Source organism: Ambystoma mexicanum, chromosome 11 (assembly GCF_040938575.1).
Source record: "Ambystoma mexicanum isolate Mex_15411 chromosome 11, UKY_AmexF1_1, whole genome shotgun sequence".
Taxonomy (NCBI): domain Eukaryota; kingdom Metazoa; phylum Chordata; class Amphibia; order Caudata; family Ambystomatidae; genus Ambystoma; species Ambystoma mexicanum.
This window is the reverse complement of record NC_090934.1, coordinates 38,594,104-38,620,176: the sequence shown is the minus strand read 5'-3', so window position 1 is coordinate 38,620,176 and position 26,073 is coordinate 38,594,104. Positions and strand designations below refer to the sequence as shown.

General features: G+C 45.4%; 1 protein-coding gene across 1 annotated transcript in view; it reads left to right on the top strand.

Annotated features, from left to right (window-relative positions):
- KPNA6 (karyopherin subunit alpha 6) overlaps positions 1 to 26,073 on the top strand; it is a 625,915-nt gene that overhangs the window by 341,492 nt on the left and 258,350 nt on the right. The window contains exon 7 of the mRNA XM_069622491.1: positions 15,822 to 15,910. Within this exon, the coding sequence (XP_069478592.1) occupies positions 15,822 to 15,910 (89 nt within the window). The remainder of the gene's footprint in view (positions 1 to 15,821; positions 15,911 to 26,073) is intronic.

Sequence of the window (26,073 nt, the reverse complement as noted above, 5' to 3'; positions counted from 1 at the left end):
TGATTTAATTCAAAGCGCATATAGTACATTCTAGTTATGTTACATGGAATTATCCTAAAATAGTCTCTACAACCATCTCTTTTATGAGGAAATTTAGCATATTCCTTGAATGTACTCAATGTAGTAATTTCATCAATGGTTTTACACCAATCATTCTGAAATAGCTGCTTTACGTCGTTCGGACGCGTATATAAGTCATCACTATCAACACTCGTGCTCATTAAAGTTGTATCCATAATTGCATAATAACTGGTAATGGAACTAGAAGAGCATCCCTTTTTAAAATAAAAAAAATCTTGGTAGAATTATCGGGACAGTTTATTTTGGAGTAGATGGAGCATGCCATGTTAACTTAGTGGATAGGGAAGTGAGACTCAACTTGTGTCTAATAATACAATTGGGAATTGTTGGCGACAAACGCAGAGCTTTTTTAACCATACTTCCCTGTAATGAATCCAGTTGTTTATGCATGCTACCAAAGACAAATATCCATTGCATATAAGAGAATTGGTTCTACTTTTAGAGTAAAAAATTCAAGTAGCGGTATAATTGAAAATTTGCAACATTTAGAAAAAATAAATTTCATCTGAATCTGGAGAGGTCTGGCTTTTTGCTTTAGGTAATCAACCCATTAGTTAATGGTAGTCACGTTACTCAGGCGGTATCCCAAATAGATAGTATCTTTTAATTCATGAATAGGGATATCTCCAATGCTCCAGCTAAATTTCTTGTTTTTTGCTGGATTTGAAGATTACGTGGGTCTTGGATGAATTAGGTACAAGATTGTGGTTATAGGCGAACTTTGAAAATGTGTCTAGTTTAAAGACCAGCTGGCGTTAAATCAAAAAAAATTAAATCGTCTGCAAAGGCTAGCCGGTGTATTCTTAGTGAGCATAGCCTTGCAGGATACGTAAAAGCTGATTCCCAAAGATCATCTATGTCAGAGAGATACAGATTGAAGAGCAGAGCTGTAAAATTGCATCCCTGCTTTAGTCCGAGATGACGAACAGATTCAGTCAGAGATCCACCCTGAGTCGGACGAATTCTACATGATATGTTTGTATGAAATTTAGTAATCCAATATATAAAGTGGTCTGGAATTCCAAACGTAAGCATTTTATTCCATAAAACATGACGCATGACTGTATCAAATGAAGAAGACATGTCGATAGAGGCAATATAGATGGTACAAAGTTCCTTATTTTTAACTCCCGCAATCAATTGGGTCATTATTGTGGCATTTAGTTGTTACCATCTGGCGCCTAAATCCAACTTTTGAGTAGATCTTATGGAAGGCTAGATGTTTTTCTAAATCAAAGATGACCAAAATCGAGAACTTTTGCCGCTGCGTCTGTCAAAGAGATATAATTCTCAGGAATGCTAGATTCACGTTTTTTATAGAGGGGCATTAGAATAGAAGTGACCCACTACATCGGAATATTACCCTTTTGGAGAATGCTATAAAATGTTACCTTTAAGATCTTGCTCCAAAAAATAGGGTCAGATCTGCAAACACAAGATGGAATCCCGTCAGGGCCTGGAGCACAGGAGTTGGACAATTTTTTTTAATGGCCCACATGATGTCATGAGTGGACCAAACAAAATGATTAGGAGGAGGAGGGGTGGGGGGATCTGTATCAACGTCTAATTTGACAAAACGGGCCGGTGGCGTATATTTTTTCTTAACATAGGATATCCATGTTTCGGCATTTATTTCGCACTTGTTTAATCTGTCTGGCGCATTTCCTTTTAAGCGCAGTCCAGATGTCGCGTGAATTGCGACAATAAATAGGTTTGATCATTTTGCAGTTTTGCTCATTGTATTGCTCTAGATGAACTCCTTTAATTTTAAATTTATATTCTTGAACAATACGCTTCTTTTTTAACAAATATTGCGAAGCCGGTAGATTCCCTAATTCAAGCCTTCTAAGATCACGATTTTTAGATCTTTTCAACATTTTGATTTTGTAGTTGACTCGGATTGTATATGATCTCAGAAGAAAGCATTTTGGTTCTAAATTGATTGAGAGCGTCTTCAATGCAATCATTAATAATCAGATTCAAGTATTCAATAAAATATGAATTAGTTGAATCGCAATTAATCACACATTTAAGATGATTTTACACATGCTCTGCTAACTTCCTACATAAAGTGGGATTCCATCTCAAGCAAATGTTATCCCTTTTAATTTCAATTGGGAGTACACCATGGTTGGAGTGCCATTGGTCAGTATCAAGAGAAGTATAAAGAGCAATTGGGGCATGATCACTATAATCAATAACCCCAATATAAGCGGAGTCAATGCTTGTTAGCAAGGAGTCAGACACAAAAAAAATCAATCACTGAACCAAATTTACCTCTTTTCCAGGTATTAACGTTGGAGGACTCACTGAATTTAACAAAGGACATCCCCGAATTCTCCAAGTAGTCACAAAATACCGCTCCTCTTTTTCGGCTATTTGTTTTAGCTTGATTACAAACATGATGATATGCAAGTGGTCATAACATTGCAAATTAATATCCCCACCTATAATCGTATAATAATTAGAGTAGAGGGTTTAGGCTTAATCAAAACAACAATCTAAATCATCGAGGAATTCCAGTAAAGTGTATTTCAATGGATTACAATCCAAATTAATGATTAGGATTACATTTGCCTCATGCTTATTCAGACACAAAGTTACTGCTAAAACATGAATAGATGAATACACCAAAGTTATCCTACATGCAACAGCATTATTAATTGCAATGGCTAGGCCACCGAAAGGCCTACCACCAACACCTTTAGAGGCAAGAGCGCTATATGAATGGTAGTCTGAGATAACTAGTGGATCCATTTTCATTGTTTCTTGAAGCAAGAGAATTGATGGTAATTTTACAAGAGTAGAAAGCCATTTTGGGATATTACTAAAGCCTCGAGAGTTCCATGACAGTACAGTAAGAACTGTCTTCTCCTTGACTTATGATGTAAGTAAGTCGGGATTTGCCGCAAATATTGTTTTTAACAGTGGTTCTAACCATGCCATTTCACTATTAGTGTGGGCAATCGTCAGTAGTTGGGATATACACAATTTTTCAGTTTTCGCACTAGTTGTCAAATCACCATTTGTTTTTTGCTGCTTTGAATCAGATCGCTGATTAACATTTAGAAATTCATCCGCCAAATTTTCATCATTAAATGTAAATGGTGAAAATCCCATTTCATGGAGCTCCCTTCTAAATGCCAAATGAGTTTCAATACATGTTCAGAAAACAGATGACATGTCATACGGAAATTATTAGTTGGAGCTAATGCAATACGATCAATATCACTAGATGCTATAATTCTCAGTGACGGAATTACATAAAGAATATCTAAAAGATATTTTCTGTTGATTCGAGCTCCACATAATATTTCCTGCTTGCCTTCAAGCCCTATAATGTTAATGCATTTCTTATTAGCATTAGAATGTGAAGGCAGAGCGTCAGCAGTTTTATCTAGTGCCAACTGTGTACTACCTGTGGGGACAACATTGTCGAGGTCCTTCACTCCAAACATGTGGTCATTGAGGTTTAGAATGCGTTTCAAGTCAGTTAGATTTTCACTCGGGGATCTAACAGCAGATTCCGAGAACTTAGGTTGAGTATCTGAAGGGGTATTTACAAGCGGTGAATGAGTTGGATCGTGTTGAGCATTGGTTTCGCTCCCAAATGCTTGTGTATTCAAAAGCTGATTGATTATATCAAGTGGAGGAATCCCTGCTTTGAGAGCGGTACGCATAGATTCTTGCATATTTGAAACAGGATTCCTACTCTGCAATGGTTGATTGTCTATTTCATGTACAACACAAACAGAAACACCAGATACAAACTCATTCTGTGAAGGAGGCTTACCATTAGATGAACCATTAGGTAGAATAGTAAGCTTTCCTCTTCCATTTTGAATAATGGGTACATTGATAAAATTCGTAGCTGGGTCAATCACAGGATTTTTTTAGTAATGTTTCCGAATAAAGCAAAGAAGCCTTTTTAGTTGATACAACAGTAGGCTGTTTAAATACTTCATTTGGGTCGGATAGGTAGTTGGAAGAAAGACTAGATCTGTTTCGTTTTTTTTCCTTCCAGCACTCTGGAAGTAATTAGAAAGTATTTTTTGGATTTTGAGTACTTCAGTCAATCTCACTCGTATTATCGGAGTCAATCTTTGGGTCGTGAAGAGCTGAGGTATTTACATATTCATCGTGCACTTCGGCTGAAACTGTTTTTAGATGACAGCAGGGAATTGGCATTGATTTAACTTCTTTTATCGTAGCCTCTTTCTTATGGTCCGCACCCAGATCTGATTGACATTCCACAGAAAGCTGTGCTACGTCAATCGCATCCTCACCGCCACTGTCGGGGATCACCAAATTTTCTTTTTTGGAATTTTTTATTTTTTTATTGGCAGATCAGCGTTTTTGATTTTTGCAGAATCTTCTAGATGAATAGCATATGTAGTCAGATTCGAATTCTGCAGAGCCTGTAATCCGTTTCTGTTCGTCCATAAGTTTAATAAGGACTGAGGGACTATCAGCGGGTGTCGCCCTTTTTTCTGGCGCAGAGATGGGGATTGGTGAGTGTAACAGCCAGAAGACCAGGAACAACCCAGTTAACATGGGACTCCAGACGAACATCGAACACATAAACCCGGAGGAGGGGTCTGCGAGAAGCACTGTGGTAGACGCCAGGGAAATAAAACACGAGCCTGAAATGGCCCGGACGGAGGAGGAGGGGGCCACAGGAGGAAGCCAGTCCTCGTGGTCGGAGGCAGACCTAGGAGCCGACCGCGATATGTGTTACCTGGGTTTGGGTAATAGCGACCCGAAATCAGGGCGGGTTGCAATAGCAAGGTGAAGGACTAACTCCTGCACTGGCGGCGTGTTACATCTGAGTCGCGGAGACCGCGCCGCGAACACTCACCCAGAAGTGACAAGGGAGAGAAGAATGAGGCTGTGCGGCTTCGTGTTCGGGGCCGAAATCCTGGGAGACGGCAAAGACAAACGGGATCAAAGCTTGCTTTCCCAGCAAAACATGCAATAAAGAAGTGTTATTGGGCCAAGACGCCACAAACTGGGGACGAAGCAAAGAGGTTCAAAAGGATCATATGAGCTGCCGCTCGAAAGAAGGCTGAAAGATGCCGAGAGGAGATACGTTAAAAGTAATTTCACCTTACCAACGGTGGGGAACTCGGAAAACATAAAACCCGATCTTCACCTCACGGCACATGGCAGGGAGGCATCATGGCGACGGGTAGCACAGAAGGAAGGGGGTGGGGCTTGGGAGGGTTTTTCAAGCCTCAGAGCTGAGGAGGGACCTGATTGGTTCAAGAGTGTCCAGCCCCTATATAAATCCAAGAGAGAAGGACTGACTGGAAGTTCTCTTTCTTCTTGCAGAATAGATTTGGAAGCCACGAACTCATGTCAATGGGCTTATGAGGATTAACCCGAGGTTTCTGCCATACCCTCTCAGAAGACCTATAAGAACAGCTGCTGAACTAAGACAACTGAAACTCTGATTTATTATTTTATTTTGTTCTCAAGTCAATAAAGACTGGCTTTTGTTCAATTTACCTGTCTAGTCTGAGTGGTCTGTCACGGTGAGTGAAGCTTATTACTAAGATCAATTAAGGTACAGTTGATGGTCCCTAGCTCACATCGTAGCAAATCAAAATCATTTGATGGTTCATTAGCAGAGCCCAGTATGTTATCAGGACAGAATTCTATAGATTGCGTACCTTGTTCGTGAAAGATCTTAATTTTAGCCTCTGGGAGTCTTGGTATTTAAGAAAAACCCTTCTAGTGCAAGAATGAAACCTTCCATCCTAGTCACTTTACGATTGTAAACTTGTATTGTAAACTTGCACCTGTAACTGGTAATGTCTGTAACTGGTAATGTCTGTAACTTGTAACTGTAACCTGTAACTTATGCTCTAAGCTGTACATATTCTTACTTTCTGCGCCCTTATACCCCAGGGTCCGGTGCGCACAATAAATTCTAAACAAACAAACAATTCTAAACAAACAAACTTTAGAAACGATCTCACTCATAGTATGTTTAATGTCTCTCAGTTCTAAATGGGTGACATCGTGCCCTTTATCTAACAGATCGAGTATTCTTATTACTGGAAACGTGAAGGGTTCTTGATCTTTAGGAGTGTGATCTATACTGGATTCGCTACCATTATTCTGAGAGTAGGGAATACCAGGATCGGGACTTATTGGAAGTTCCGATTCAGAAGCAACACCACAAATAGTATTGTTTACAGTTTAAATTGGCAAGTGCGGGTTAGATGGAAGGTGGGAATCATTTCCGTATACATTTTCTTGTAAATCGCGATTTCTGGGAATATGTGGAGTCAACAGACCAATGGAAAATCTAATACGAGAGTCCAGGTCAGCCAATGCTTTAATATCAAAATCGCTATTAAGCGAGTTCCCTTCATTGGCCGAACCTGGAGACATGATAGTTGAGGTATTAAGTACCATGTCCTATGTAACGAAGTTAATATTCCCTGCATCAACATCGCCATTTAGAGAGGGAGCAATACATTTCTCATTCTCGTTGTTAGTGCTAGTAGGTAGCACCATCCCTGAGCACTTGCCACTTCTCAGGCCACTTGCCATCTTTGGTAAAATTTAAGGAGGTGCAAGGCAGTAGTACAAGCAGTTATACAAGCCTAGAACCTTGCAATAATCAGATTTCAGTGTATTACAGTGGGTTCAGAAAGATACATACACTGGTAGAACTAACCAACACTGATCCTACCTTAAATTGGGTAGTTTTCCAACACGAAGGGTCTAGCAGACTAAATAAAGAATTATATTCTAGATTCGTCTACCCCACCCGCCCAGCCAAACGGCCTGATACACTTACAGGCACTTACGGTGCACGTGACCGAGTTTTCAAAATAGTGTGCGCCAATCTCTGGGAAGAGGGGGCGGGGTTGCCGGCAGCGCCGGGGATTGTGGCTGCAAATGAGAGAGGTAAGCAGTGAATGGGACAATAAGATAACTGGCAGCACAAACACTAACTCCTAGAAAGAAGCCGAATACTACAAACAGGAGTGAGCCAGGCTATTTACGTGGTGTAGTCCAAATAACGTGTTGCGAGATGTCGGCGCTTCCTCTTGCCGACGGCGTTCTCGTAAGGAAAGTGAGACTTGCAAAGTCCAAAATCTGAATCCAAATGCACGTAGCAGCAAGTCCCAGCCAAACAGCCTGATACACTTACAGGCACTTACGGTAATGTATTTATAACTGAAACCTTGGGTGTAAGTGTTACTTGGCTACTTGTATTTAGGGATTTAATTTGTACAGCTCACATTTACCCTTCTTGAGATAGGCCTGGCTGCTCAGTCACACTACTGTTGGGTAAGATTTTCATAAAAACTGTAAATCTACCTGACCTGTGTCAACCCCAGAACTTTTTGCTTTACTGGTGGACTATTTTGTCCTTAAACCTCTGTGGGGGAACCTTTTTCCTTACCCACAGAATCTTTTACTCTCTTTATGGGTCAGTTTGTAGACTTTCCATAGTGTCTTTTTAAAGTTATCCTCTTTAACAACTTTTTGGCAATACGTGCCTGTTGTTGCTGGGTTGCCCTATGGGCGGCCCTTTTTAACTTGCTTTTGCTAACCTTGAGAGAACTACAGTTCCCAAGTGCAGGAAGGATGTTCAAATCCTTTTACATTTTGTTTGGTGAATCCAGCACACCCCACCTTATGTGAGTGCTGGGGAGATGCAATGTGTCCCCTTTCACACTAAAACTGTAACCGTTCTGTTACAGGGACAAGCTTACCTTCAATGGCTGGTGGCAGTGATGCCTTGTATTAATTCGGTGCACTTTTACTGCGGGCTGTGTTCACAGCTGCAGTGAAGTCACCTAAGGGTGGTGTCCATTTTACCAAAATGGTCCCAGTCTTCTTTTTCACCATTTTAGTGTTTCTTGTTCCTTCCCCTGACATCCAGGGCAGGAGATTACTTTGTGTGATTTTTTTTTTTTATTTTCTATTTTTTTTCTTCTGCGGGAGTCCCCTGGACTCCCCAACCAGGCTTCAGTCTGTGAAGGCAGGAAGCGAGGGAGGAGTCCAAAACTCTGCAGCCATTTGTTTTCCTCCTTGCCTGAATTGGGACAAATCCCAGTGGAGGCGGCGGGGGGGGCTGGCTGTCCTGATTGGGCAACCAGACCGCCCTTTGTTGTAAAAAAGCAGGGAGAGAATGCAATGGTTGTGCTGTAGTTCCTGTTAAGTACTGCAAACCTGGAAGCTTAAGAAAAGTCGGCCACTGGAACTGAAACCGAAGAGGATGATGAAGGAAAATCGGCTGATACGATTTCCAGCGACCGGAGAGCCTGCTGTGTAAATAGCTCCATCTGTAGCCCTTCCTTCCAATCGACCTGGGGACTCTGAAAACAAAGACCCTGGCCCAGAGCTTGGTGAGACCCACTAGACTCCTGCCTTTGGAGCAATCCCACGCGTTGCTGCGACCATGCGGGGAATGCATACCCCAATACCCTTGGACCACGAACGGTCTTCCGAAATTTGGAGCAATCCCACGCGTTGCTGCGACCATGCGGGGATTGCATACCCCAATACCCTTGGACCACGAACGGTCTTCCGAAATTCCGAGTCTCGCAGAAACTTTGTGGGCATCCTGGTGTATCTCCAGAGACACAAATCGAATCTAAAAGGTCCCCTCAGAGTGCTGAACCTTTGTAAAGACAAGAATTCAAACGCAATTTTCTGTCTTCTTCTGTGCTCCTTGAAAAGGCACCAAATCCGCAGCACCACATTCAGCTGTGAGGAAAAGCTTGCCTAGAGCCTTCTTCATTGATCCCTGCTGCAAAGTTCCTTCTGAGGTCTTGTTTTCAGTCACCACGACAAGGAATCCACTGACCAGGCATTTGGCTGCAGATCCTGAAGTCGTCCTGCTGCAAAATGTTCTTCAATGCTGAGGTACTTTTGGCTTGGGTATGTACTTGCCTTAAGCCTTTTGGTATTCCTGAATAGATGTGGGGTATTTTCTATGATGGGTGGGGGCCGGGGGGGACTCTCATCCAGTGCACCCAGTCCCACTGCTAGAATCCCGCTAGGGTGTCTTCTGTGAAGCACCTGGACCCTCTTCTAACGCTAGAAGTGAAGTACCAACCTGTTTGCCCAGTCTTCCTGAGGACTATGGCTTTTTCTACTTAAGAATCTATTCTGACACTGTCTGTTGGTCACTAGATCCTAGTGACCCCCACCCCCCCCCTTCTGCCACTGATAACACTCATGTTCCAAGAATAGTGGAAATACTTTTAAGGGATTTGGCCTTTTGTCTAGAAAAGAGAATACGTGTTCAAACGTTACTTAGTTTGTTGGTAACTGTAACTCTGAGTTAACCGTTACAAACGTTCTTACTTAGCTTGGATGTGTGATGCACTATTCTCAAAAGTTTGGTTACCATCTTTTTTTTTCCTTAGGAACCATTTTTGCCATTCTAATAGAAAGTAGATGTGAAGGTATATTACTCACCTGTAGGTTGTGCCTCTTTCCAAAAGTAATGTGTTGGTTTCACCAGATTATTCCTATTAGGATAATTGTATGAGTGATCCCCAACTGGGCCTTGCTTCCCCTGACTTGCTGCTAGCCTGTCCAAAATGAGGCTTCCTTCGGTCCTACCAACCTAGAATAAATTTGAGTCATTCATTAAAGTGTAACGTTGGGTTTTGCTTTCCCTGTACTGTTGTAGACAGACATAAGAGTTTTTGGTTCTAACTGTCCCTCATAAGTCATACACAAGTTACTTGTACTGCCGGGAAAGATCTAACCTAGACTTCATTGTGAGATTAAAAAAGTATAGGGGTTTTACTTACTTGAGTTAGCTGTCTGCCATCCAAAAATAGGTTTCAAGAGTTACTGCTCATCTCAATCTGTTTTTCACTGATCTCAAAAGCACCTGTAATTGAATATTACATCCTTAGGTTTTGTTTTTACTGTACCTGGAATAAGTGTTATACTATTCACAAAATGTGTATTGCCCAGTTGAATGTGATATCATTTTTTTTACTGAGTGACTGTATAACTGGTAGGGTCTACTGCCCTTGCATTACTGAATGTAATTGTGAAAGTATCCATCGGTTTTTACTCCCCAAGAATAGGTGTGACCTATACTGAATGTGTATGAAAAGGTTTGACTTCCCTAGAACTACTGTTCGGTTTTCCAAATAAGGTTTATACTTTGGTCTGTATTCCTTCAGGTATAGTGTTGTGCTTTTATAATTGCGATTTCATATAATGTGTGATAGTACTTATTTACCCCTAGATTTATCTGTGCCTACCGGTATTTAAATAAATCCTTTATTTTTACAATACATAGGGCCTCATTACGAGTCCGGCGGTAACCGTGCCGGAAATTCTGGCAGGTTACTGCTGGGCTCGTATTACCATTCCGCCTCCGTGATTGCTGGAATCACTGGGGCATTACAATCCTGGTTAATTCCGGAGGCGGTATTCTGTTAATCCCCATTCCCATGGAGTCCCAGAGGACTCCATGGGAATGGGGAAGTGGAATCACCGGCACCATGCTGTAATGGTGCCGGTGTTTCCATGTCCGCCTGCAGGCAGGTGTTAAACCCGCCAGGCCAGACCTGGCGGGAATGACACCTCCCGCCTGCAGGACTCTTAATCAGCCGGTCCGGAAAGAACGGTGGTGGCAGATTTACCACCACCGTTCTTTCCGTACCGGCTGACTTGTAATGAGGCCCATAGTGTTAAGTGTTTCTTTGGACTATTTGTATTACAATTTCATTTGTACTGATTCTACAGCCCTCGCTCTCTCTCCTAAGGTAAGCCTAGCTGCTCTGTTTACACTACCCTGAACTCAGGTGGTACGGCCTTATACTAAGAGTGGAGTCTTGTACTGCTTCAGTTGAATGGTTTTACTAAGCCCTTATTTGGACTTCAGAAAAACTGTCCCAACTACCAACTTGTATAGTACAGACCTATACCAAAAGGTGGGTCACCTAATAAGCAGATAAGTGTTGTGTAGTCTCACACAGTGAAATACTGGTATCCAAGTAAGCACTTACACACTTAGTTATAGTATACATATTTATATGTACACAAGGATAATTATACAATTTTTAAAACACAGCAACTAATAGTAACATTAATCCCAAGTTAGGATTCAATTAAAAAAGTGAACAATAAAGCAGGTGAGTAATTCATTCATATGATAAACATGTTCCAGCCGACAGAGTTCACATCAGTTGAGGTCAGTATAACACTTCTTTTGTATCACCTTTGCAGTATTGAGTTGTCAAGGAGGGAAAGGTTTGGGTTAGATCAGAGCAGACTGATTTCTATAAAAAGTTAGATTTTCCCAAAGGGATGCAGGCAGTCTTTTATCCCAGCATTAAGTGTCAAAACCTGTAAGGGAACAAGCACTGCCAAAGCCAATGGGTTCAGAAGGAGGCCTTTACAGAGCCAGGACAGCAAAATTCAATGGACAAAGTCAAAGTTCTGATGCTCTTCTTAGAAAAATGTTCTTAAATAGTCAGTATTGTGAGAAACCAGAGGGTATTCTCCCTAGCCAGCCCTGAGAGGCCCTTATTCAGGTGGCCTGGGAAGGGCCAATGCTCTCAGACGGCAACCCCCATGGGCGGACAAAAGAGAATCACCTGGAAAGGGGAATCTGAGGTTGTGCTCAGGGAAAGGCCCCAGGTGAGGCGCAGTCTTTTACTGAGGGAGAGGAAGACGAGACCTCTGAAGCCTTTATAGGCTACTATATGACATCTACCTCTTTCTCCCAGTGAATCGCTCTGGCTGAGATCCAACGCGCCCTCTGTAAATAGTCCAGCCACTAGGATTACAAACCTCAAACACCCTAACTGGGAGAATCCTTTTTTCTGTTGTTCCTCTAATCTCAACCTTCTGAGGTTATCAACACCACTAGGGTGAAGGGTATAATTTTCCATGTCAAAACCCCTCCTGCTGATGTCGCGAACACTTTAACATACCATGAAGGACGATGGACTGCCACCCAAGCCATTTACTTGACATGTCCCAACCCAAGGGCCAAAGTCAGGCAGTTGACCAGAACCACACACCTGACGGCCATTCCCCACAGGGATCAAAGGTGGAGCACAAGACGAGCAAGGCAAACCGCACGTCCAGGGAACAAAGACAGTGTTGCAGTTCAAGAGGAGGAGAAAGACGGTGCATACCGAGAGGGTGACAAGGAGAGAAGCAACCTTGCCTTTTCCGACCAAAGCCTGTGAGACCTCCGTAGAAGGAATTCTAAGACCGCAAACAATAGCCGGTGGGTGTTGCAGCAGATATCTACAGTACCTGCGACCCTCCTCCCCTGATAACTCAGCTTGGGAGAGACACTTGTCTCCGGGGGACCAACTGTGACTCCGAGGAGAAAGAAAGCCAATCAGTTCATCACAGCCGGTGAGTCGACATGAGGGGAGATAAGAAAACTGAACTCTGTTGAATGAAAATAGCAAACGGCTAATTGAACTTTGAAAGTATAAAGAGCGATTTGATGTGAAAGGGGGGAAAACCAAAAACCGAGGAGTCCGGCACCACCTGGGTGTTCACTCGGGAAACGCTGGGCGATTACCCAATTATTAAAACTACCAAAACTAGAAGGCCTTGGGAAAGGCGAGAAGAGGGGTCAATATGGTCATACAGGGGTCTTGTAAAATCCACTGTACAGTCGTAAGTCTTTGACTGACAATTGTGAAGCTAAGGGAGAAGTAAATCTCACATCCTAAGAGTTGAATGAGAACAGATACGATTGGCAAATGTGAACCCAAACGAGGGATGCCGACAAAGAGGGGACAAAGTCTAGAGTCCCAAAATAGTGTGTTGAGAAGTGAACTCAGCAGAGGGGATGTCCACAGTGAACTGTACAAAATACTTTTTACGAAAGTCACCAGATAAATTGCATTGAAAGCCATAGTGAACCTGATCGAGGGAGGCGAACAGTCGAGTCAGCTCTGAGCCCAAAAGATGGGGACACAAGGGTGAAAAGCCAACACCCACCGACCCATGAGTGCAACAATTCAAAATAAATATAATAGGGAAAGGCTTTTGACTGCATGACATGCCAGAGGGAACCCCATAAAGAGAAGTGATATATTCAAGAGGGGTCTGAGTCCGGAAAAGGGGGAACTCGGGGGTGAAGAACTATCCCCACTAATACAGAGAAGAACTTTTTAGATATTTGGACGTGACTGACCCTTGAAAACAGGAGAACATAACTTTCAGAGGTTCTATCCAGAGGTGAAAGACCTCACCCGATGTATATGTGAAAAACTCTTTGATCATTATTTTAATACATCCGGCTCATGGCGGCAAGAAACATTTTGATATAAAAGAGACTTAACCACTGAATGCCCCTATTGCTGAAAGCACAACTGTTGGCTTGTGCTGGGAAAGCTTGAGCGTGTGCTGTTGTCCCGTGCTGCTAATGTGGGGGGGAGAGGGGGAGACCTCAAGTACCGCAGCCTGACTTATCATTTGTGAACACTTCCTTCTTTCTTAAGAACCTTATCCCACACATTATGTATTTAGCGTAAGGATTGGCAATAGGTTTTTCTTAGTATAGACCCTTTTATTTGACACAAGGCCACTAGGACTGCCTTATGTGATGGTTGAAGCTTGCAACCCATCTTAGATTTAGGTTTAGATTAGGCGTTTTTCCAACCTACCTTTGCAGTTTACTAAACACCCATGTACTGTGATCACTTGTCTCTTTACTATTGCCACCATGAGTTCCTTACAGTGTTAAAAAAGAAATCACAGCAACCTCAAGAGGAGTCACCTTCAAGAAGCACAACCTGAAACGCCAGTGCAAGTGAATTGAGGTCAACTCGGAGTAGGGTTAAATAGCACGCCCAAAGGTAGGATGCACCCCAAATGACAAAAGTATATTATACCCCAAGACCCACAGTACCTTTTGAACTGAAGTTGCTCCAGCTGGTGCCAATGCAGCAGACCCTTGTTCCTGGTCCTTGGTCGTGGTGACGAAAGGGAGGACGTCTGGCAGGCTCCTGTGGCAGCGCTCGAGAGAGGAATTCGGCAGTAATGGATTTCTGTTAATTCTCTTTGTGGTTTTCTCGCCTTTTTCTCAGCACCAAAGAACGAACATCTCTGGTTAGAGGATCCTTGAGCCCTTGGTCCTGGACTCTGGTGTGGGGCCGCTGGACACAGATTTCCTGCTTCTGTAGGGTCCTCTGGATGCCCACGAAGATTTGGCCGGATTTGCTCTTCGGAAGACAATGCACTCGCTGATGGTCGAGGTACCCCCGGGTATTGGGATTCTGCAGCCTTTAAAAGTCACAGCAAGTCGGGGGTTGCGCCAAAATGGGGTTTGTCTTGAGGCTAGTTGGTCCCACCAGCCTAAGGGAGGAAGTCTTCCTGTATGGGTCTTCCCTGTTGATTCAAAAAGGGGGTTAGCACAGCTGCAGGGTTACACCGGGCACTTCACGGGCCAGGAGGGTGCTGCTGGCGTCTTCCATCATCTTCTGCTTCGAAGGTTGTACTCCAGTGGTCGACTCTGCTACTCCGCAAAACCTCACTTTTTATGCAAGTTCCCATTCATTCACAGCCCTAGGCTGTCAATCACACAGCAGGGTGTCTGTCCTCCAGGACATCCAGCCGGCCAATAGGAACTGGTTTCACTCAGGCACACCTAGAGACTAAGGACAGGGATGTTTCTGGACCCTCCATCACTTCCTGCCTTTCCAGACACACTGGAGCCTGGGCGGGCTTCAGGCCTGGACCCCACCAAAGGCAAAACACACAAAGGACTCAAACCTGATTCAACCAGAGTAAAAGCCCAGAAGAAACTGACAAATGGCAAAAAACAGGACACGTGCCATTTTGAGAAAATTGTTTCCCTTAGGTACAGTACTGCAGCTGAGGTATCACTGCAGATGCATGTCACTAGGTAGTAAGCAAGAAACATCTGTCGCAAGCCATTCAAGTGAGTTAGTGTACCAGAATGTTACATGACAAATGGGGTAAAGGAGTTACTATATAACCCCCCAGCACTCCACATAGGGTGGTGTGCTGGACCCACAAAGGAAAAGGTAAGTAAGACAGGGGTCATCTTACTATTCTTGGGAACAGTAGTTCAGCCAAGACAATGTAGTTAAACATTAAGAGAAGTCTGAAGGACATCTCAGTGGCACTGCACAAAAGGTGCTATGTGTCACAATGCAAAAAGCAGATGCCTATGGAGTTTACCAGACTACATAAAACAGTAAGACGCACATTCTTAGTCAGGAAAACACATGGGTGAGTGAGAAAGTCTCATTCAGGAGTAAAATTCAAAAAGCCCTGAGTCCAGCAAAAGAGCTGGGGGTCTCTAACGTTAAAGGGAATTGGCACAGAAATAAAAAATTCTCCTGAACGTAGAGTGCTTGGGAGTTTTATGGGCTAATCAATATTGTGTACCTCAAGTACGGCAAGAAGGGTTGCAGTGGCATGGGGACTCTGGCCACCAACAATAAACCATTGATCCAAAAATAAATTTGGCGACAAAGCGAGGAGGAGATCTAGAAAGCGGCCCAGAATCCCCCAGAAATGCATTCCTAACATATATATCGGACACTTTTATTGGCAGCAAACATTACATGGATTCAGATGGGTTAGTGATGCAAGTACAGCTGTATGATTCTCCACAATCGGAATCAACTTTTTGACCCATAGCTCTGCCTCGTTGCTGTGTGCAAACTAACACATGCTTTTCTGTAACCTTTTCCTCCTAAAGCAAGGAATAAAATCTGCTTTCTTTTTTTTTTCTTCAGGCCGTGTGGGCGCTTGGAAACATCGCTGGTGACAGCTCCGTGTGCAGAGATTACGTCTTGAACTGCAACATCCTCCCCCCTTTATTAACGTGAGTCTTATTGGATGCTTAGTAGCTAGACCGGAAATGGGTCCCTAGTATGGGTGGTTGCGCACTACTGAAATAGTTGATCTGAAACTGGATTGGGCCAAGTGGTTAGCTGCAATAGTGAGGCAAAGAAGGGTAATTTTCCCTGAACCCCTTCCAGAAAGACTGTACATATGTATTAGGAAATGTGTCGCAAGTTGCGCTCACCCCCACATGTATGTTGAAGATAATTTTAACAAAGGTGCATATACATACAATAACTGTTTGCAGAAACAAGTGACAAGGAGCTGTATAAGTAAATATAATATCCGTCAAGTAGTTTTAAAGGTTTATTTACAAGCATCACACGTCACGCCAACACGTGTTTCAGCCCTCTCTGGGCCGTCCTCAGGGCGTTTAGATGGGTGATAATCAGAGTTCACTATTAACATACATTATAACAGAGGAAAGTGGCACTGTGAAAGTTGTCACATAGTAGATTGAAAATGCTATCATCATATTTGATTATATTAGCACAATGCGTACCAAGTACCGGTGCGAGGAGAGACCAACAGATTTGGGGGGGAGAAAAAGAAAAGCAAGAGAGAAAGAAAATAAATTAGTACTGAGTACAGTGTGATTCTCAATTTTGATTAAATACATCAAGTAGAGAAATCAAAAAATCATAATAATTTAGGTCCGCAACTTATCATTTAAAATAAAATATATTAGAGGCTTCAAATATCCTCGCACAGAATTAATTATATTGGAAATCGGCCGTGACCACATCCAACAGAGAAAAAGCAGATCAGAGGCGCATGATACCTGTTAAAGTGGTCCCTTGATCTAATCTCTTAGCTGATTTTCTTGTTCTTTTTCCCAAAGTTAGCTGTAAAGTGAAAAGTGTACCACTAATTACTAGGTGTATTGCTAGCAATGTCAGAAAATAGGTTTTACCAAGTACAATGCAAATCTGAATATTGGGTAAGAGAACTCGTGCTTACCAGCAGGTGCAAGTTAAGTGCATATTGCAAAAAGTCACGCACTGCTGTTTCCGTGCTGCAATTCGGTTATTAGTTTCTAAGTCTGACTATGGGAGAAAGCACAAAAGACAGGTCTTCCATTAGTCAGCTTGCCCAAAACTCTGCCGTAATATACAGAGGGAGAGGCAAGTTCGTCGGTGCTTACTTGTAGCTGCTTCACTTTCGCCGCTGACATTGCTAGCAATACACCTAGTAATTAGTGGTACACTTTTCACTTTACAGCTAACTTTGGGAAAAAGAACAAGAAAATCAGCTAACTAAGAGATTAGATCAAGGGACCACTTTAACAGGTATCATGCGCCTCTGATCTGCTTTTTCTCTGTTGGATGTGGTCACGGCCGATTTCCAATATAATTAATTCTGTGCGAGGATATTTGAAGCCTCTAATATATTTTATTTTAAATGATAAGTTGCGGACCTAAATTATTATGATTTTTTGATTTCTCTACTTGATGTATTTAATCAAAATTGAGAATCACACTGTACTCAGTACTAATTTATTTTCTTTTTCTCTTTATTTTTTTTCTACCGCCCCGCCCCTCCACCCCCCCCCCCCACAAATCTGTTGGTCTCTCTCCTCGCGCCGGTACTTGGTACGCATTGTGCTAATATAATCAAATATGATGATAGCATTTTCAATCTACTATGTGACAACTTTCACAGTGCCACTTTACTCTGTTATAATGTATGTTAATAGTGAACTCTTATAATCACACCTCTTATTGGATGCTGCATGTCCTCTGCAGCCCTTCTTAAGGGAACATGGTTTGGGATGGATGGGAGTTACTCTGTGGTTCTCATCATTCGGGTGGGATGATTATTTAAATGGTGTCCATATTGGTATGCAACATACAATGTTGACAATGCTGGCCTGAGATGGTAGTCCTTCAAATTGTGGTGTTAGTGTTTGTTTGGGGGGTTTTGTGCAAGTCCTCTGGTGAGGGTTTGTGAAGACCAACTGGAAGTGTATGCACGTTATTGGGTCAATGGACCTTTTTTTTAAAGGGGGGGAAAACCACGATTTAGTAAGATAACTCTGTGACCGCACAGAGCGGTCTTTCTAAATCGAGCTGTCAGACCGTGCAACGCACACACATGCGCTGACAGGCTGACGAGGACCCGGAAGCAGTAACAAGGGAGAGGGTGAGTTTGTGTGTGTGTGTGTGTGTGCGCGTTCTGGAGGGGGGGGGCTTGGGAGGAGGCAGGGTCTGAGGGAGGGAGGGTGGCTTGGGGGCAGTGGAACCCCCAGGTTTGGACTAAAAACAGGAAGAGAGGGTGGGGGGGGAGGCAGAAATGTCATTATTTCCATTTTTGTTGGCCGCCTCAAATCGACCCAAAAATATCAGTCTTTTGGTTGGTCAACCTACAAAAATCAATATAATGACTTAGAATTGCATGCGCAGGGTTTCACTTCATTGGTCCTGATTCACAATGGTGGTAGTGTCAATGAGCATCTTGCTTCACGCTTCATGATTAACATTCCCTTTTATTATAAAGTCCTGTATCAAGAATTATCTACACTCCAGGCATGTACTTCAAAGTCAACCGTATAATATGAAAAAGTATAGAAAACCAACACGACACCTTTTTTAAATCAGTAGCACCCAATTTTATAACTAAATAAAATGCATTTGCTCTTTTAGGAGACTGTAGTTTTTTTTACAAGTATGCAAAATTATTAGCTAATTAGTTTTTTAATAGTTCATAGGTTTGTTTACAGACTTTATTGGGGTCAGGTTTGTGGCTTGCAGTCACACTGAAAAATAAGGTGTGTATTACCAGGGCTGGAGAGGAGACCACCTTTGGTCTGGTGATGCTAGTGGACATCACCAAACGAGTTGCCATCTGAGATTTTACAACAAGCGACCTGGGGAAGGATTTCAGAGATGGAGTTGAGCCACGCTGCAGAGAATGTTGTGGACAGGTGTTTTGGAGAGGGTCTACACACACAGCATGAAGATATGGATAAGTAGACCAATGAAGGATTGGAAGTCCTACGCCCACAGGAAATTGCTGTTGGAGGTCTCTGAAGCCTAAGGACTTGTGCAGCAGAGGCCATATCTGGTGTTGAGATTAACCTTTGGTTGCAGAGCTGGTTCATGTTGCAGAATCTGGATGCGGCACGCCTGGAAAGGAGTGGGGAAGGGAATGTTCCGGCATCGGCTGACCCCCATCGAGAGACCGAAGAAGTGAGGTCACAATAGTAGCAGCGGCAAAGCTCAGTTGTGGTCCTCTAAGGTCACAGGGACTCTGACTCTTTGGAACAGGATGCAGGATAGTTTCACCAGGAGGGGCAGTGTTGGTGATCTGAGTAAAATGTTTCCACAGTGAGCAGATAGGTATGTGTAGAAGTAGTGCCACTCTAAGCCTAGCAGGGCGTCTGCGAGGAGCTTGTGTTAGGCTATGGGTCCAGGGAGGCCATGGGGGCCAGAGACCGCAGGCTGCTCTCGAGCATCCACACCAAACCTAACTTTCTAAGATGCAACCCATTAACTACAAACAACCTGCCACTGGGGTTCACAAATAGAAGTTGTATTATGCTTTAAGAAATTGGTGAGCTACTTGACCTATAAAATGTCTGACTGGCAGGTCCCTATGCTGCACACATTGTATCCATCAGAACACCAATAGCTGCAGGTGACAAATGTACAGGCCTCGTTTAGGAAGCATGCTGTATAAAATCCCTGCTCTGGCCAGATGAATGGTCAGAGCCCGGGAAGGGGAATAGTGGACATACATTATGAAATGTCCAGAACCTGGTGGCACCATCCAGTGGTCTGGCAGTCCGGGGGACTAGACCATCACATGGCAGTCGGCCCATTTGAGCCTTCAGTATGTGGCGAGGAAGGAGCATGCAGGAGAGGAGGATGGAAAATACCAGCAGAGAGTGCATTGCATTGCAGTGGAAGAACTTGGCCAGAAGCTGGTGGAGTAAGTTGTACGTGAGAGAGCAGTTATATTCCCCTGCAGATTCCTGGGCCTGGAGAGTGAACAGTTGCAGACTCCTGTCCTCGAGGTAGTGGGGAGTGCAGTAAAAACCCTATCACTTGTTGCTTTTGTCAAAGCCTGACCACTGCTTGTTCAAACACCCCCACTACCCAAAGGCCTTATTCCTTACCCATCACAATTGTGACACCACAAAACAAAGTTGGTTGAGCTCAGAATTGTTGCGTAACCGCCTGTTAATCCCTTGGCTGTTCAAGCTCCCACTTCAGGTCTGGTGAGTACCACAGGTCCAGGAAGCTCCACAGGGACTTTCAAGGCTGGAGGATCCAGGTGTTTTTGCTGGATGCAAATTTGGAAGAGCCTGAAGCACGATTCCTGAGCACAGAGAGGCAGAATTTCATTGTTAGGAGGATCAGGCGACAACGGCCAGGCTCAAGGATCTTGAGGTACGCGTCCTCCAGCGTCTTTCAGTAACTTTCAAGTAATAGCTCAGAATATAGTTATACACATGGGCAGCTAGGGGTTAGCCCAGTCCTCCAATCAACATCTGTGTAGCTTTCCAAGGGTTGGCGACTATTGGGTCAGGATTTCATTTTTGTGGGTGCTAGTACAGTTTTTGTGAGGTCCAGCTAAGGGCTTAGTAAAACCATTCAACTGAGGCAATACAAGACTCCACTCTTGGTAAAAGGCTATACCACCCGAATTCAGGGTAGCGTAGACCGAGCAGCCAGGCTTATCTTAAGCGGAGAGTGGACTGTGGAATCAGTACAAAGAAATTGCAATCCAAATGATCCGAAGAAACACTGAAACACTATGCATTGTAAAAAAACAAATGGTGTATTTAAATACAAGTAGGCCTAGGTAAATCTTGGGGGAAATAAGTACCATCACAGATCATATAAACACATTATAGAAAAACACAATTCGAAGGGATTGGTTCCTCCGACGTATTCCACATCTATGACAGGTAATCACCACATCTGTGCTGCTTCAGAACATTTTCGGCGTCTGCGTCCTGCATCGATATGCTGTCCTCGAGGGCCTCTGTCGAGCCGACGTCACTGGATGTTATAAGTAGGACGCACAACGCCAGTAGCCTCAGTTTCCTTTTTTCCGCAAACATGTTCGCTTCGGCGATCTCTGCGCGCCTCGGTTCTTCTGTTACTTCTATCGGTTCTTCGAACTTGGTGTTTGTGAAGATATCATCTCTTCGTCTTCTATCCTGCGGTCGGGATTCAAGAAGTGTCAGGACTGCTCTTCCAAGATGTCACTTACGGACCCGCACGACGTCTACCTCTGGTGCTTCGGCGAGGACCCCGCCACGGATGACTGTGAAGATTGCCAGTCATTAACGTCAAAGGCCTTGCGGGAGCGGAAGAAGCTTACTGTAGGTAGGGTTTCCAAACCCCGGAAGTCGAAATCCGCCGGGCTTTTGACCGACGATTTGAGGGGCGATTCCACGTCGTTGGCGTAAGTCTAGGGAGGGGGTCTTGGTCCGGGATTGGTTCCCGCCATTCCTCTGCCTCCTCGAGGCACTCGCGGAAGCGCAGTCTCCAGTCGTCTTCCTCGTCCAAGTACTCCGCCATACGGCGGCTTGCTTGTCCCAACAAGCATTCCTCTCCTGCGGAATGCAATGCATTCCATACGGAGATGATGGCGATTTTCCAATTGCAGGGCTCTGTTCCGTCCGCAACTTCGAAAGAAGCCGGCAGGGAACGTGCTAGAGCCACCGCTTGCACGCCTTCGGGCTCGGGCGGTCCTCGCGATCATCGGGAGCCTTCCGGGTCCCGATCGGACAAGGTGGATCACTCTAGCCATGCCCGCTCCAGGTCCCGTTCCTTGACGCCCTAGAGACCGGCGCAACCTGTGAGGACTTTTAAGAAGACGTCGATGCCATCGGCGCTGAGGCCTTCGAAGGAAACGCTCGGGGCACCGCCCTCGAGGCCTGTGTCGAAGCCATCAGCGCCCCGTTCGATGCGATTCCGTCAAAGCCCTCCACGCCTTTTGTGGAGGCTTTACCGGAGGTGCCCCGTGCATCAGTGGAAACTCTGAGGAAGGCCCTGAAGAAGTCAGTGAGGCCTGTATTAGAACCTTTTTCTGTGCCCTCATCCAGGGATTTATTCCAGCCTCTGGAATTATATCTCTGAGGTGGATGAAGGGTCTGAGGAAGGTTTGGTACCTGATGAGGTTCCTGACGACCTGTAATCTGGTCATAGCCAGTTGGAAGACCTGCGTCAGTCTTTGCACAACGCCAGTGGTCTTGATACCTCCCCGAAGGTCGAGTTTGGCAGGCCTGAGCCTGGTACGCATGCTGAATCTTCGTACAGGCGCCTCATGTCGAGGGTGACTGAGTACTTGGGGTGGTCTGTGCCACCAGTGGATTTTCTGCAGGTTGACCTGTCATATCCTTGACCAAGGTCCACCCACTGACCCGTTGCTGCCATTTCATATGGCTTTACAGAGAAGGGTGGGGGCGGCTTGGACTGCTCCGGAGAGTCTCCCGGCAGTGACCAAGTCGTTGCCGAAAAAATGTCATCCAGCCAGTAGAGACCCCTGCTACCTGGCTATGCACCCCACTCCGGAGAGTTTGGTGGTGCAGGTGGCTACGGCCCTGGCAAAGCAGGCGTCGGACCCTACCATCCCTCCTGATATGGACGACAAACGTTTTGATGGCTGGGCGAAGAAAGTTTATTTATTTTTTATTTTTTTCCAGGGGGTATGGCTTTACAGGCAGCCAACTCTCTGTGTGCCTTAGCACGTTTCACTCACACTCTGTGGCATTGTGTCTCTTTGGCAGCTGAACATATTCCCGAAGGGGAGGAACGGGATGGTTTTCTTGCCCTCGTTCAGGATGGCAAGAATGCCATGTGTGAATCCGGTCCGTCGGGTCTGGACATGGCAGACTGACAGTCGGTCCATGGTGGCGAGCAGCGTGATGCACAGATTTGCGTGGTTGCGGAAGTCGGGGTTTGCTCCTGACGTACAAGCCCGGCTTCTCAACATGCCCTTTGATGGTGTCCATCTTTTTGGCAGCAAGGCTGACGAGAGCCTTGAGGTTGCAGACCTCAAAGGCTGCAGCGAAGCCGTTGAGCGCTGCAGTTCGCCAAACTGCCTTTTCGTCCTAGGGGACAGCAATGGAGGGGAGGTTCCTTTCGATACTACTCGTCTTTTGGTAGATCGAGGGGAGCGACCAGTCGAAGGGGCCAACGTAGTAGTACCAAAGGTGGAAAACAGGGTACTCGAGGTGCCAAGGCTGCTCGAGCAGTTGCCCCTCTGCCCTCAGGCACTGCTGCAGCCGCTTCAGCTCAGTCATGAGGCCATGTCCCATGGTTCGCTGGTTGGGGGGAAGGCTGGCGCAGCATCTTGTAGAATGGCGTGCCATTACTTCAGATTTGTGGGTTCTGGAGATCATAGCCCACAGCTTCTGTCGTCCTTTCAGGCGGAGGCCTCACGACAATCCACCAGGGAATCTCTCTTGAAGAGTCCGGATCCGTTCCTTGCACAGGACATATAATCCCTGCTGGAGAAAGGCGCCATAGAACTGGTGCCTGTAGCGGAGAGGAACAAGGGATGGTATTTCCCATATTTTTTGATCCCGAAAAAAGACGGCGGATTGAGACCCATCATGGACTTGCGTGGTTTGAACAAGATCCTCAAGAAGGACAAGTTCAAGGTGGTTATTCTCTCTCAAGTCCTCCAGGCCCTTCAGCTTCAGGACTGGTTGGTGTCTCTCGACCTCAAGGATGCTTACTTTCATGTGCCGATTCATCCCAAGCACAAGAAGTACCTGAGGTTCGCGGTTGGCGACTCGCACTTTGTTTCAGGTCCTGCCGTTCGGATTGACCTCCGCCCCGAGGGTCTTCACCAAGCTCATGGCGGTGGTGGCAGCGTATCTCAGGAAAGGAGGAATTCACGTATACCCCTACCTGAACGATTGGTTGGTCAGGGCGCGCTCTCCCGAGCAAGTCCTGGAGCACTGTCCGTCACCTGCCACTCCCTTCACAGGCTGGGCTTCTCCGTCAACTTAAAGAAGTCCCACTTGACACCTAACCAGCGGCTCCAGTACATCGGAGCAGTGCTCGACACATCCCAGGGGCTGTGTTTTCCTCCCCAGTTGAGGGCTCATCACATTCTGCAGATGAACAAGTTTCAACATGCCCAGGGTCTCCCGGCGTTAGAGTTCTTGAGGTTGCTCGGCCTCATGGCATTCTTCATTCTCCTGGTGCCAGAGGCCAGGCTGCGGATGAGATCTCTGCAGTGGGCTCTCAAGATACAGTGGTCACAGTCCTCCGGCAGGATGTAGGATCCCATTCAGGTGCCGCCCTCGGTCGCCCAGGATCTTCTGTGGTGGGCCGTCGAAGGCAATCTGATGAAGGGGGCTCCATTTTGGCTACCCTGGCCGGAAGTGACGATCGTGACGGACACATCCCTCATGGGATGGGGGGAGCTCATGCCGACGAGTTGATAGTCAATGGTCGTTGGTCTCTGTCGGAGTCCAGACTCCATATCAATCTGTTGGAGCTGAGGGCTGTCGGGCTAGCCCTGAAGGCTTTTCTGCCATCTGTGCAGGGGAAGAATGTCCTAATTCTGACAGACAATACAGGAGCCATGCACTACCTCAACAAAAGGGGGTGGGGGGCAGGGTCTCTCCCTCTGTGCAGAGAGGCGATGCAGCTCTGGTTCTGGGCCATCCAGCAGGAAATTTCGATCTCGACAGTTCATCTGGCCGGAGTAGAAAGCAGGCAGAGCACGGTCTCTCACGAGTGGGAGGTAGTGCGGGAGATCCTCCTGGAGATCTTTGCTCTTTGGGGGACCCCACAAGTGGAAACTCTTCGCCACCAGTGTCAACCGGAAGTGCGAAAGATTTTGCTCGCGGGAATTTCCTCCAAGAGGAGCCTTAGGGGACGCGTTCGTAGTGAGTGGTCCTTCCCACTGCTGTACGCGTTTCCTCCCGTCCCCGTCATTCCACAAGTGCTGCAGAGGTTACGGAGGTTTGGTTCCTGAATGATCCTCATTGCTCCAGCATGGGCCAGGAGAACGTGGTACCCGGACCTTCTCGACATGTCATCTGCCCTCCACGCCGTCTTCCCTATGGAGACGATCTGCTCTCACGGGTGTGGGGTCAGGTTCTCTTTCCAGATGTAAAGTCCCTCAACCTTCAGGCCTGGCTTCTGAAATGTTGAGGTATAAGGATTGGGACCTCCCTGAAGACGTGATGGAGGTGTTGCTCTCGGCCAGAAGGCCTGCAACGAAGTCCCTGTATCGTTGCCATTGGAGGAAGTTCTGCGACTGGTGCAGGGTTAAGAATGTGGATCCTTTTTCATGTGCCATTCCTGTGGTTCTGTCTTTATTTGCTTTCGTTAGCCCAAAAGGGCCTGCAAGTGGGTACCATTAAAGGTTACCTGGCAGCGCTGTCCACATTTAAGCGCTCGTCTGAGGAGTGTTCTTATTTTAAAATTCCTTTGATGTCTCAGTTTCTGAAAGGGCTCACTAATGTGTTCCCACCGTCACCTTTCCAGGTGCCCGGTTGGGATTTGAACCTGGTTCTAAAATTCCTAATGGGAGCTACGTTTGAGCCTTTACATTCTTGTCGTTTGAGTCTGTTGACCTTGAAAACTGTATTTTTAGTTGCGGTCACTTCCGCTCGCAAAGTCAGCGGTCGATGGTCTCCGTCGGAGAACTTTCCGTTAAGCCACCCTTCAGTGTTCCATAAGGACAGGGTTGTCCTTAGGGTTCGTCCTTCTCTTCCGAAAGTTGTGTCGGAATTTCATTTAAGCCAGAAGGTCATTCTTCTGGCGTTCTATCCTCCTCCGCATCCTGGTAAGGAAGAGGAGAGGATCCATAGGTTGGATCCTAGGAGAGCTTTAAGTTTCTACATCTCACGCATGTCCCGGGTCAGAGTGGACGATCAGCTCTTTGTAGGATACGCTGGAAGGCGTTTGGGACAAGCTGTTACTAAGCAGACTTTTTCTAGATGGATTATCTTGGCAATTTCTGCTTGGCGGGTAAGGACCCTCCAGTAGGCTAACGGGCCCATTCTCCTAGGGGTGTGGCTGCCTCTACTGCCCTGCAGAGGGGTGTTCCCATTCGTAACATTTGTGAAGCAGCCAGATGGGCCTCTGTCCATACTTTTGTAAAACACTACTCCCTGGATTCTATCCATGGGCAGGATTTGGCCTTTGGCAAGGCGGTCCTCTA